This window comes from Giraffa tippelskirchi, chromosome 7 (genome assembly GCF_054371585.1).
Source record: "Giraffa tippelskirchi isolate mGirTip1 chromosome 7, T2T-mGirTip1v1.2.pri, whole genome shotgun sequence".
Lineage (NCBI taxonomy): Eukaryota > Metazoa > Chordata > Mammalia > Artiodactyla > Giraffidae > Giraffa > Giraffa tippelskirchi.
This window is the reverse complement of record NC_137281.1, coordinates 66,928,103-66,941,233: the sequence shown is the minus strand read 5'-3', so window position 1 is coordinate 66,941,233 and position 13,131 is coordinate 66,928,103. Positions and strand designations below refer to the sequence as shown.

The following is a 13,131-nucleotide window of genomic DNA, read 5'->3' as shown; positions in this document are numbered from 1 at the left end:
ACTGTGGTGTTGGAGAAGAGTTTTGAGAGTTCCTTGGACTGCAAGGAGATCCAACCAGTCAATCCTAAAGGAAATCAACCCTGAATATTCATTGGAGGGACTGATGCTGAATCTAAAGTTCCAATACTTTGGCCACCTGATGTGAAGAGCCAACTCTAATGAACAACCCTGATTCTGGGAAAGATTCTGGGAAAGATTGAAAGCAGGGGGAGAAGGGGACGACAGAGGGTGAGATGGTTGGATGGCATCACCGACTCAATGGCCATGAGTTTGAGTAAACTCAGGGAGTTGGTGATGGACAGGGAGGCCTGGTGCACTGCAGTCCATGGGGTCACAAATAGTCAGACATAAATGAATGACTGAACAGCAACAAAAATGTTTGGGCTGTTTCAATAATCCAGGTGAAAAATGATAGTAGTTTGATACTAGGTCACAAGTGTAAAGGCTTTCCCTGTGGCTCAGTAGTAAAGAATCTGCCTGCAATGCAGGAGACACGGGAAATGTTGGTTTGATCCCTTGTTCAGGAAGATCCCCTGGAGGAGGGCATGGCAACCCGCTCCAGTATTCTTGCCAGGAAATTACCATGAACAGAGGAGCCTGGTGGGTCACAGTCCATGGGGTTGCAAGAGCCAGACATGATTGGGTGACTAAACCACCACCACCGCTACCACTGAAGTTTGAGCCAAAAAGATTTTCTGATAGACGTGGGGTGCAAAGGAGAGACCTGATATGCCACCGGCTGAGACAGTGAGTGTTGTAACCAGAGCAGGTTTGGGGATGAAGGGAGAACCAGGGCACAGCTTTAGCCTTAATTCAGTTTAAGAAATCTGCTAGTCTCAGGAGGAATACTATGGAGGAAGTTGGATTTTCAGGTCTCAACCTCAGGAAAGCCATCTGACCCAGAGTTAATTTGGGAATTGTGGTCTTTTAAAGAGAGTGTGCCAAAGAAGACTGGTTGAAATGTTTCTGATGGATTCTTTAATATGAGAATCAAGTGATGAGTGCTGTATCTAGTGACACAGAGGTCACTGATGACGTTGAAAAGAGCATTTTCAGTGTTAATATAATAAATAAATTGTGAATGAATAGGGTTAAAGAGAATAGAAGGAGAGAAATCAGAGACAAGTATTACAGAATTCTCTGATTTTTGTTACAAAGAAAAGAGAATGAAATGAAGTCATAGATAATAAAGGAAATGGGATCGGGAGATTTTAAGATGAGCAACGTAATAGATTATTTCTTTGCTGGCATAAAATGATTCAGAAAAAGGGAAATGCAGATGAATTAATAGAGACAGAAGAGATTTCTGACCAATGTCTTCATGTGAAGTATAAGATGAAGTCCAGTGCATATGACATTGGTTGCCTTCTGATAGAAGCACAGAAATTATATTTAGAAGAGTCAAGAGGTTATCATGCAACTGAATGTTAGTCACTCAGTTGTGTCCGACTCTTTGCAACCCCATGTACTGTACCAAGCTCCTCTGTCCATGGAATTTTCCAGGCAAGAATTCTAGAGTGGGTAGCCATTCCCTTCTCCAGGGGACCTTCCCTATCCAGGGACTGAACCCAGGTCTCCTGCATTGAAAGCATATTCTTTACCATCTGAGCCACCAGGGAAGCCTGTATGTAACTGAATGGGTGCTGGCAAATGAGTGGGTAGAGTTGTAAGAGTCTAGAGAAATTTCTTCTGATGGTTTAAATTTTCTAAATGAAATAGGAAATAAGTTCATCTAATGTTTCCCAGTAAGACTGTTGTTTGCAGCAGTTATTTTGACCAATACGCTCCTTCAAATTAAAGCACCATTTTATTCCTACATTTTGATATTTTTGTATCATGAGTAATATGGAATTTTTCAATTCTGATATAAAGAACTACGATTTACAACTTGAATAGCAACATCAAGTTCCTATAAAAATAAGCAGTAAGACCAAGGTTTATTTCAAAAGATAAAAAAAGTTATCCATTGAGCTGCTAAGTGAAAGTGAAAGTCATTCAGTCGTGTCCAACCCTTTGCGATCCCATGGACTGTCCATGGAATTCTCTAGGCCAGAATACTGGAGTGGGTAGCCTTTTCCTTCTCCAGGGGATCTTCCCAACCAAGGGATCGAATCCAGGTCTCCTGCATTGCAGGTGGATTCTTTACCAACTAAGCCACAAGTGCTAAGTAAATGTTTATTGAGTAAAGCTATTTCATGTGAAATAATTAGGAGGACCTGTAGAACAGATTAGAGAAACATATTGTGGCTTCTAGATGACAGAAAACAATTTCTGCATGAATGGCCAAAAGAGCTCTTACCTATGTAATAGAAGAGATGAATTCTATATCTAACCTTGATGCTGGAAAATTACCAAAATATTACAAATATTTAAGGTTAGGAATCTCACTGTGATCCTTCCTATTCTTTAATTCCACAATTAAAACAGAAAAAAAATGATCCTCAAAACGTTCTTACACAGTTCAGTTCAGTCACTCAGTCGTGTCTGACTCTTTGCGACCCCACGAATGGCAGCACACCAGGCCTCTCTGTCCATCACCAACTCCCAGGGTCTGTCCAAACCCATGTCCATCGAGTCAGTGATACTATCCAATCATCTCATCCTCTGTAGTCCCCTTCTCCTCCAGCCCCCAATCCTACCCAGCATTAGGGACTATTCCAATGAGGTGTCTTCAACTCTTCGAATGAGGTGGCCAAAGTATTGGAGTTTCAGCTTCAACATCAGTCCTTCCAATCAACAACCAGGATTGATCTCCTTTAGAATGGATTGATTGGATCTCCTTGCAGTCCAAGGGACTCTCAAGAGTCTTCTCCAACACCACAGTTCAAAAGCATCAATTCTGCAGTGCTCAGCTTTCTTCACAGTCCAACTCTCACATCCATACATGACCACTGGAAAAACCATAGCCTTGACTAGACAGACTTTTGTTGGCAAAGTAATGTCTCTGCTTTTAAATATGCTATCTAGGTTGGGCATAACCTTCCTTTCAAGGAGTAAGCATCTTTTAATTTCATGGCTGCAATCACCATCTGCAGTGATTTTGGAGCCCAAAAAATTAAAGTCTGACACTGTTTCCACTGTTTCCCCATCTATTTCCCATGAAGTGATGGGACCAGATGCCATGATCTTAGTTTTCTGAACGTTGAGCTTTAAGACAACTTTTTCACTCTCCTCTTTCACTTTCATCAAGAGGCTCTTTAGTTCTTCTTCACTTTCTGCCATAAGGGTAGCGTCATCTGCATATCTGAGGTTATTGATATTTCTCCCAGCAATCTTGATTCCAGCTTGTGTTTCTTCCAGCCCAGCGTTTCTCATGATGTACTCTGCATATAAGTTAAATAAGCAGGGTGACAATATACAGCCTTGACGTACTCCTTTTCCTATTTGGAACCAGTCTGTTGTTCCATGTCCAGTTCTAACTGTTGCTTCCTGACCTGCATATAGGTTTCTCAAGAGACAGGTCAGATGGTCTGGTATTCCCATCTCTTTCAGAATTTTCCACAGTTTATTGTGATCCACAGAGTCAAAGGCTTTGGCATAGTCAATAAAGCAGAAATAGATGTTTTCCTGGAACTCTCTTGCTTTTCCAATGATTCAACAGTTCAAGGTTATTACACTGCCATGAATTTTTTCTTCTTCTTCTTTGACATGAAGCCGGGAAAAGAGTTGTAAAATGAATATAGAAATTAAAAGTTTAGATATTGTAAGCAGGCAGTAAATATTACATTCTGCCATTGATACAGCAGAATTCAAATTGAAGTTTTGTGCAAAGATGTTTGACAGCAATTTTCTATGTCATCTATAAACTCATGAAGGGTTTGATTTTTTAATTATTACTCTAAGAGAGTTATTTTGAATTCCATGATCTTTTTGAAACTGAGATTTAGAAAATAATAGATTCTTTCATCATGGCTCTGCCTATCTTTTACCTTTCACCTTCTACCAGGTTCTCTCCTGTCCTCTGTATATAGATTATCTTGATCTTCACTTCAGATTGGTTCCTATCTTAGTGTTTACCCCCAAGCTTTTCTCTTGCCTTGAATTTTCTTCCCACTGATGTGCTTAAGGACGGTCCTATCTCATCATTCAGACCTCAGTTTTGAAGTACACTCTCAGAAAAGCACCCTTTGGTCACTTAACTAGAGCTATCCAGTCACACATGAACCACTTCATTAAAATTTTCTGAATATCAGTTAACAACTTATGACCTTATTTTCATTTTAATATCTTGTCTTCTTTAGTATCTTTTGTATTCTTGACTTCTGGAGGAAGTCAACTCCAGGACAAAAGTCAAATGTATTCCCTTATTCATCACCGTACACCCCAATCCTATAAGAGTATCTGATGCTTCATACAAATTTGGCAAATATTTTTCAAAAAGTATATGTACTTCATAGTTATTGAAAACAGTTCACAATTAATGTGGAATACCTTTGCACATACACATTTTGTGTTTAAAGATAAAATGATGCTTTATATGTCATGTTTGTATGAAACACTAAAACTGATACTGTAATTATTATCAGCATATACATCATATATTTTTAAAAAGTAAGAAAACCACAACAGAACACTAAGTTACACTAAAACCTAGTCTTCCCATATACCTATTTAAGCAATGCAGTTTTGAAAAGCATCAATGTGTCTCTAGTGACAAACAAAGCAGGATCTGGAAGAAAATAACATCTTTTGGATTTAGAAACTAAACCTAGGATTTAACAGCAAGGATAGTTCTTCCCATGAAGAAACATTTATGTCTATATAGTTGTTCTCTGCTCATAAAGAATTATACAACTTCAAGATATAGACAACAGATTCTGAATTATGTTGACATGGCTATTTCTTATTCAGCTCCTCTAAAGGAAGGAAAAAAAAGTAGTAGAAAATGTTTGTAGTGGTGTCTTCCATATTTAACAATAAACTACTAACTTGAAGTTGCACTTCCTTCTAGAACTTCCAAAAAGGACATTTGGCAGCATGAAAACCATAGGAAGATTCTATCTTCCAAAAAAGGTAGGAAGCTTTTATCACCTAAACAGTTAATATTTATGTATTTTCCCTTACTTATTACCCAATTTGCAGATATTTAAAAATCTATTTCTTTTAGACTTATATTCATTCAGTAATATTTATTGAGCACCTAGAAAGTGACTGGCAGTGTTCTACATGCAGCATGAATGAACAAACATAATGTCTGCCCTTACAGGGATTATAATCTTACGGGGGAAATAGAGAAAATAAAAATCAAGAAATAATTTTTAAAGTGCAGCTTGTGATCATTAATGTGAAGGATATAACCAGATGGAGAATTAGGGAATAATAGAGGGGAATGACTAGAGAAAGTCATCAGGGAAAATTTGTCTAACAAGAAGGGAATTCTTCTGAAAGTAGATAAAATAAGATGCAACGAGACAAGTAAAACTGCTGTGAAAGAGAATTCCAACCGTAAATGGAATAACAAAAACAAAAGTTCTGAATTGAGGAAGACTTGAATTATACAAAAGACAGGTTAAAAAGGAAGAGAGAGACGGAAAGAGACAATAGAGCCTTGAGAAAAGGAATGACATATAAAATGTACTTGAGAGGTAGGCAATACCTAATTTTATTACCTTAAATTGATTTGCATTCTTAACCAGATTTGCATTATTTGTTGTGTCCCAAGTGGGTTATAATGAATGGGAGGTGAAACTTCATTGTCCTTCAGGAAAGAATTTCTCTTAGCATGTAAGTTAATGACCACACAAGGCCCCTTGTTTCATCCACAGTTTCCTCATGGCATTTTTTACCTCTATGTTCCTCAAGGTGTAGATCAGGGGATTTAACATGGGAGCAATGATGGTAAAAGACACAGCCATCGCCTTGTCTATGGGGTAGGTGGACACAGGCCTCAAATACAAGAAAATGCAAGACACAAAGAACATAATGACCACCATGAGGTGGGAGCCACAGGCAGAGAGGGCTTTACCCCGCCCTTTGGAGCTGCAGGACTTCACAGAGCAGAGAATGACCACATAGGAAATGATGAGAATCAGGTAGATGGTGACACACATCATCCCATTGTTGAGGATGACTAAGAGGCCCAGGATTCGGGTGTCTATGCAATTTCAACAATGGAAACAAATCACGCATAAAATGATCAATGACATTAGGACCATAGAAGGGTACTTGATACATAAAAAGAAGTTGTATTGTTGCATGTATGGACCCCCCCAGCCAAGCCACTCCCAGCCAAAGGCAGCACATCTGAGGCCTCATGATGGTCACATAGTGAAGAGGCTTATAGATGGCCACAGAGCAGTCATAGGCCATCATGGTGAGGAGGATGATGCCCACTCCACCAAAGAAGTGCTCAGCGAAGAGCTGGACCATGCAGCCTTCCAGAGAGATAGTAGTGCTCTCAGAGAGGGAGTCCACAATCATCTTGGGGGCAATGGCAGAAGAGTAGGTGGCATCCAAAAGGGATAAAAAGATAAGAAAAAAAAATACATGGGTGATCTCAGACTCTGACTTGTGACCACAATTACCACAATGAGGAGGTTTCCTAAAAGGTGGACACATACATGATTAGAAAGATGGCAGAGAGTATTTTCCACAGCTCTGGATTCTTTGCAATGCCCAAAGGAATGAATTCTGTTCACCTTGTTGGGATTGCCCATTTACTATGGGCTGATGTAAACTTCTCTCTAAGCTGAAAAGTCTACAAAAGAATATTATTTTTAGTTAGTAATCATTGAATGTGTTGGATATTGTTTGCACTGTTACCCCCTTCTGACCTACCTTTTTCTCCAGCCATCTGTACAACAACCAGCTGCTAACAATTATATCCTGATAACAGCTTGATCCTTGTGATTCCCTCTACAACACCTCTCACCAGTGTATCTCCTGCTTTCTTTCCTGACATTTGCTGGTTGAGACACTTTGAAGATTCTGTTTCATCAATCACATGGTAATGTAAAGAATTAACATATCTTAAGGAAGACTCTTTGCAACTGCCAGACGGCAGCCCACCAGGCTCCTCTGTCCATGGAATTCTCCAGGCCAGAATACTGGAGTGGGTAGCCATTCCCTTCTCCAGGGGATCTTCCGGAGCCAGGGATCCAACCCATGTCTCCTGCATTGCAGGCAGATTCTGTACCATCTGAGCCACCAGGAAAGCCCTTTATTTGTATATTATTTTATAAGGAAAACCTAGATCATCAGTAGATAGGAGCCAGGGGATCAATGGCAGGCACCTTATCACAGTATTAGATTCGCTTACGTTCCTTCCTTATCTTGCTCACCCCCATTTACGGCCTTCATTCTGTTTTCCAAAATGAACCACAAGCGCTTCTCTTAGCCTCTGCCTTTTAGAAATCTCAAGTTACGACTCTGAACTTACTTTATCACTAGACACATGTAATAGCCAATAATTTGGAAGGTTTCCTATAAATTGTCATTCATTTATTCTGTATACTTACTGAGCGCCTAGAACGTGTTAGCTGAAAATCCTCCAGGTTAGGTAAGTCATATTCCACCAAATATCAACTGCTGTGCTGTGTGCACAGTCATTTAATTAAATTTAATAACATTCATAAAGTTGAATCCATCCGAAGGGAGCTACATTGAACCATGGGGCCCAAGCAAACCAGTTCCAGCCCTTGCTTCCAGAAATGAGAGAATGCCGCTCTTGGAGCCTGGTCGCTATTCCCTTGACAATCATGTTGAAGAATCCCATTAACTTTCTTTTGTCCTTGCTAGTTTTATTCCCAAACATTCATGAGTCAAAATCAAGAGCTTATTCATAACTTAGAATTCCAAGTTCGGTGTTCAATCATTGCCATGAGACTTTCTTTGTAATAACATCTATTTCTTTCCAGTGTGCCTGTGAAATACCATTGCTCATCAGATGTTCACATAAAACCTACACTGTATATATTTCTCACTGAATAGCATCTCTGATAGTGCAAGGAATACAATTCAGTGTCTTCTGCAACAGAGGGAGAGAGAATGAGCACTCCTGAAACAATGCATGTACAAAATAACTTTCAGAAGGGAAAATAACAGTATGATATGCAGACGTCAGAAAAGATAATATGAGATAGTCTTTGACACAAGAATTCAGACAATTCTAAATTTATAAAGTTATAATTTAGAGAATGAACAAGGGCAATGGCATGATCAAGGCACAGAGAAAGAAGGATGAATACATGGTCTGTAGAATCAAATTATATGGATTTTGAGGTCAGAAAACCTGGGTTTTCACTATGGAACTTTGAATTTCCTTATTCTGAGGTGGAGTTTCTTAGCAGATCATAAAACATACAGTGAATAGAAAGTAAGAATTAGACATAATTACTAAAAGTTATTTGAACATAACTGAAAAAATAGACATTATTTTGTCTTTTTTTCTTTGACTCCAGAATACTGTTTCTGGAAATAACCTAATGGAAAATATTTTTAAAACAGAAAAATTAAATGTTCAAATATGTTCAACACAGTTATTAAGAGCTGTGGAAAATTTAGAAACCACACAGATTGCTCAACATTGGGGAAGTGGATAACTAAAATATATTGCATATTTTTGAACAATGTGTAGTTTGGACAGAGGTGTTAAATAAATATCAGTAAGAAAAAGTCTGAAATATTTTTACTTCTAAATTGATAGCACTGTAGTTGAACCTATTTTTCTTGATGCTTGACATGCTTAAAAGAGATTTAAATCTTAGACTGGTGGGGGTGAGAGGTGATTATATGATTTGTGAAATCCATTTAAACCTGATATTCTATGGTTGTATGATTTCCTGGCGAGGGAGGGCGGTCTCTCACCCATGAACTTGTCTGACATAGGTCTACAGCCAGGGTCCCAGGCAGCTGTTAGTGGCCCAAGAAAGAAGTAAATTTCAATAGTAAAAGCATCAACTAATTCAGATACAGTGTTTTTTTTTTTTTTGAGGTATAAACAGTACCTGTGGAGAAGACCTTCTCTTTAGCCTTAAAAGTGCTACCACATATGCTGTTTGGCAGCAAAGTCTATGAAGTTACTTATCTGTGGCTAATTAAACACAAGGGATATTTCACCATCATTACCAGATCTTGCCAACAAACCAATTATCTCAAGTAAGGTAACTGAACATCAGAGAAGAACTTTTACAGCGTACATCTTTGTGAACTTCATCCTGATGTCTACATGAAAACAAAACATGATGAGAGAAAAAACAAAAACAAAAACAGTTGACCATATATGAACTTAAATATTTGATAGTAAATGAGCTTAAATATGGAGTCTAAATATTTAATATTACATATATAAACAGTTAGTTGGGTAACTATTTTTTTATTTTTCATTATGATATTTTATTTTTAATTGATCTACCATTCATGTCCATGAAAATAATTTTTCAAAAAGGAGTTTCTTGGATCTATACCAGGAAAGTCTGTTCCCGGGATACAAATCCAAGGACAGAATAGTTCAAAATTCTGAAAAGACAGCAACACAGATTCTCAAACTTGAAAGGTAAAACAGAATGAAAGCAGGAGGGATTATATATGGACCATATCACTGCTGATCAGAAGGTAGTTGAGGTGTGCTTTGACCTTTGATAGACTCAGGGACTAATTTCACAAAAACCAGGTACCTGCCAAAGTGTTCTCTTGGCAGCTTTATGCACTTGGATAGGTGGAAGAACATGTTCTCAAAACAACAAAGCACTCAAGAGCAGAGTTTATATGCCTTGTTGTTGTTCAGTCAATAAGTCATGTCCCACTCTTTGAGACCCCATGAACTGCAGCACACCAGGCTTCCCTATCCTTCAATATCTCCCAGAGGTTGCTCTAACTCGTGTCCATTGCTTCAGTGATACCATCCAACCATCTCATCCTGTCATCAGAGGCAACATGTCTTAATCCAATCCTAAGACACTTTTATGCCAGGAGAGTATTTCTTATATTATCTATCAGAAATAGAAAAGTTTGGGGGAATGAGATAATTTTACTTCTAATAGAAGTATAAGCAAATATAACAATATTTATAACAAATTATTGGCACAGGAAGAATCACAGAACTTGGAAACAGCTTCCAAATCACCTAAGTAAATTACTTTTAGAAATTTAAAGGTTATGGAATAAAATGATGGCATAGTGAGAATTAAAACTCACATCTCCTCATCCTGAAGCTAGTGTCCTAGATTTCTTTCTTAAAAAGATTTAAAGCACTCTTTTATTTATTCCACTGAAAATAAAGGAAACTTTATTCAGTGTGTGTCAGGTATGTGGAGGCATTAATATTGCTAAGTACACGAGATTAATCCAATTAGAATTGAGAAAAGGATGAAGCCATATTTTAGGACTTAGTATCTATGCTGTAAGTTGAGTTCTAACAGGAAACATGTAATTCTAGAGCCTTAAATATGATGTTTATAATATAGTATTTGATCCCCAAGACTGATATAGAGAAATTGCAAAGAGAAAGACAACTTTTAATTAATCATTTACGTCAAGAACATACAGCTTACAGAGAATCAGATTAGCATTCATTATATAAAGCAAAATAATCTGTTTCCAAAATGTTAAACATTCATTATGCTAAAAAAAAAAACAAAACATGTACCCAGGCATTTTAATTTAATGCAGGCAGACTCTGGGGACTTCTGTGAGGTGAATGACTTAAATATGTATTTCAACTATTGGAGGAGACCATGTGATCCAGATACAGAAACTGGGGTTGAACAATTTAATTTTTCTGTTCAAAATTTGATCAGAATATACAAAATCAACCATATGGCACAATCATAGTATATGTTAATAAATTTCATTTTTCACAGATTTATCTGCAGCTATGATCATGTCTGTGAAATTTTAAATGAATTTTTTGATAATATTTCACTATAGAATTTTAACACAGTATGATTACAGTATGATTACATCTATAAGAGATTGAAGCTATGCAATTCTCTTGGTGTTTAAGATCTATAAACTATTTCACTAGGATAAGGATTAGTTCATATAGCTGTTTCAGGAATAAGTAGTTTAAGTAACCCAAAGAAAATTACTTTTTAGTTGTAATCACTGATATTGAAAATATTCTTTGATCTCTAAAAAAAAAAATATCATGTCCTACACGACCTCTTCCAACTAAGGTCACATTTTTGCTCCAAAGTTTCCTCATGGCATTTTTCATTTCTGCATTTCTCAGGGTATAGATTAAGGGGTTCAACATGGGAGTTATGAAAGTTAAAACCACAGTCATGGATTTTTCAGTGGGTAGGGTTGAATTAGGCCTGGCATACAGGAAGATACAGGGAACAAAGAATAAAATGACCACCATCATATGGGATGCACAGGCATAGAAGGCTTTGTGATGCCCTTCCAAACCATGAGTCTTCAGGGAGTGTAATATGACCCCATGGGACACTAAGAGAATGAAGAAGACAACAGTGCAACTTGCCCCTCCATTGGCTATCATAGAGAGTCCAATGAGATGTGTGTTGCTGCAAGCAAGTTTCAGTAAATGGTACATGTCACAGACAAAGTTGTCAATGACATTGGGACCACAGAAAGGGAGATGATAAATAAAGAGCAATTGAACCAGTGAGTGCAGAAAGCCTCCAGTCCAGGCCACCAGCAGCATGAGGACACATACCCTCAGATTCATGATGATAAAATAATGAAGAGGTTTACAGATGGCTACATATCGGTCATAGGCCATCACCACCAGAAGAATGACTTCAGCACCAGCAAATAAATAATCTATAAAGACTTGAGTCATACAATACTGGAAGGAAATAGTCTTTTTCTCATGAAGCAAGTCGGTGATCATTTTGGGAGCAATGGTAGTAGGATAGACAGCATCTATAAATGATAAATAAGCCAGGAAAAAATACATGGGGGAATCAAGTGACCTGCTGGCTGCAATGGTCACCATGATAAGCAGATTGCCCAATATTGTTGCAATGTAGATGAGTAAGACTAGGACAAATAGAACTTTTCGCATCTCAGGATTTTGTGTGAGCCCCAGGAGGACAAACTCAGTCACATTGTTCCTATTTTCCATGTGTTCTTCTGAAGCTGTGGATCACGTGTCAGAGGCTGCCAACAAATGGCCAGTAATGACTTTCAGAGGATCGCAAGCTTTGTGTCAAATACGTGATGCCTTCTCACAGTGTTGGCTCCATGAGATCTCACACATATAAATTCTAGATTATCAGAATTGGACTCTTTTCCCACAAGTACTCCATTCATTTTATCAAATTCCTTGCTTCAACTATAGTGGTGAGACTTCAGTATTCTAACTGGGAAGTAAATATGAGTGGGTGTGAGTTGACGTACCAAATGGCAAGAGAGCTGCTTTCTCCAGAATACCTCTCACAAAGACCACATTTTTTAACTTTATATATCATTTCTTTCCTTTTCTTTTCTTTCTTTTTTTTTTTGAGAGCAATTTTGGCATTCTGAGATATACCATGAAAACAATCGCATCCCTAATAGCTTTATTTACATATTTATATAAAGTAATGCCTAGGCATAGGGCATAAAATTGCAAACTGATGCTTAAATAGCAGCCTTTCTGAGTTGCTATGAGCTCCCAAATCAGTCAGTCGCCCTCTGCAGTGAAAGAACCAGGCACATCATAAGTGCTCAATAAATGCTTGTAAGAGTCCACTTAATTACAATGAATTTCAAAACACATAAGAAAGCAACTGAGAACAGATAAATGTATGAACTTCTTCCCATCCAAGAAAGTACAACAAGGCAATGTTTTGTTTGTAAACACACACACACACACACACACACATACAAACACACAACATGCGTGCTCAGTCACTAATTCTGTCTAACTGTTTGTGACTCCATGGACTGTAGCATGCCAAACTCCTCTGTCCATGGGATTCGTCGGGCAAGAATACTATAGTGGTTGCCATTTCTCCCTCCAGGGGATCTTCCAGGCCCAGGAATCAAACCCATGTCTCCTATTTCTCTTGAATTGGCAAGTGGATATTCTACCACTGAGCCACCTAGGATGCTCCCCTCGCCCTGCCCCGGCCCTGCCAAAAACACACTAGACATTTATTATAGTCTAGGTTATTGGAGGAAAACAATAGACAATACAAATCTATATTAATGAACACTACATAGACATGTTTCTTGATTTACAAA

General features: G+C 38.0%; 1 protein-coding gene and 1 pseudogene across 1 annotated transcript; both read right to left on the bottom strand.

Moving 5' to 3' along the window:
* Positions 1–5,729: 5,729 nt before the first annotated feature.
* LOC145512265 (olfactory receptor 4C6-like) lies at positions 5,730–6,656 on the bottom strand (annotated as a pseudogene).
* A 4,367-nt stretch (positions 6,657–11,023) lies between these two features.
* On the bottom strand, positions 11,024–12,034 carry LOC145513781 (olfactory receptor 4A15-like). The gene has a single exon (XM_081510746.1). It carries the CDS (start codon positions 12,026–12,028, stop codon positions 11,024–11,026), a length of 1,005 nt encoding a protein of 334 aa, XP_081366872.1. The 5' UTR covers positions 12,029–12,034.
* Positions 12,035–13,131: the final 1,097 nt, after the last annotated feature.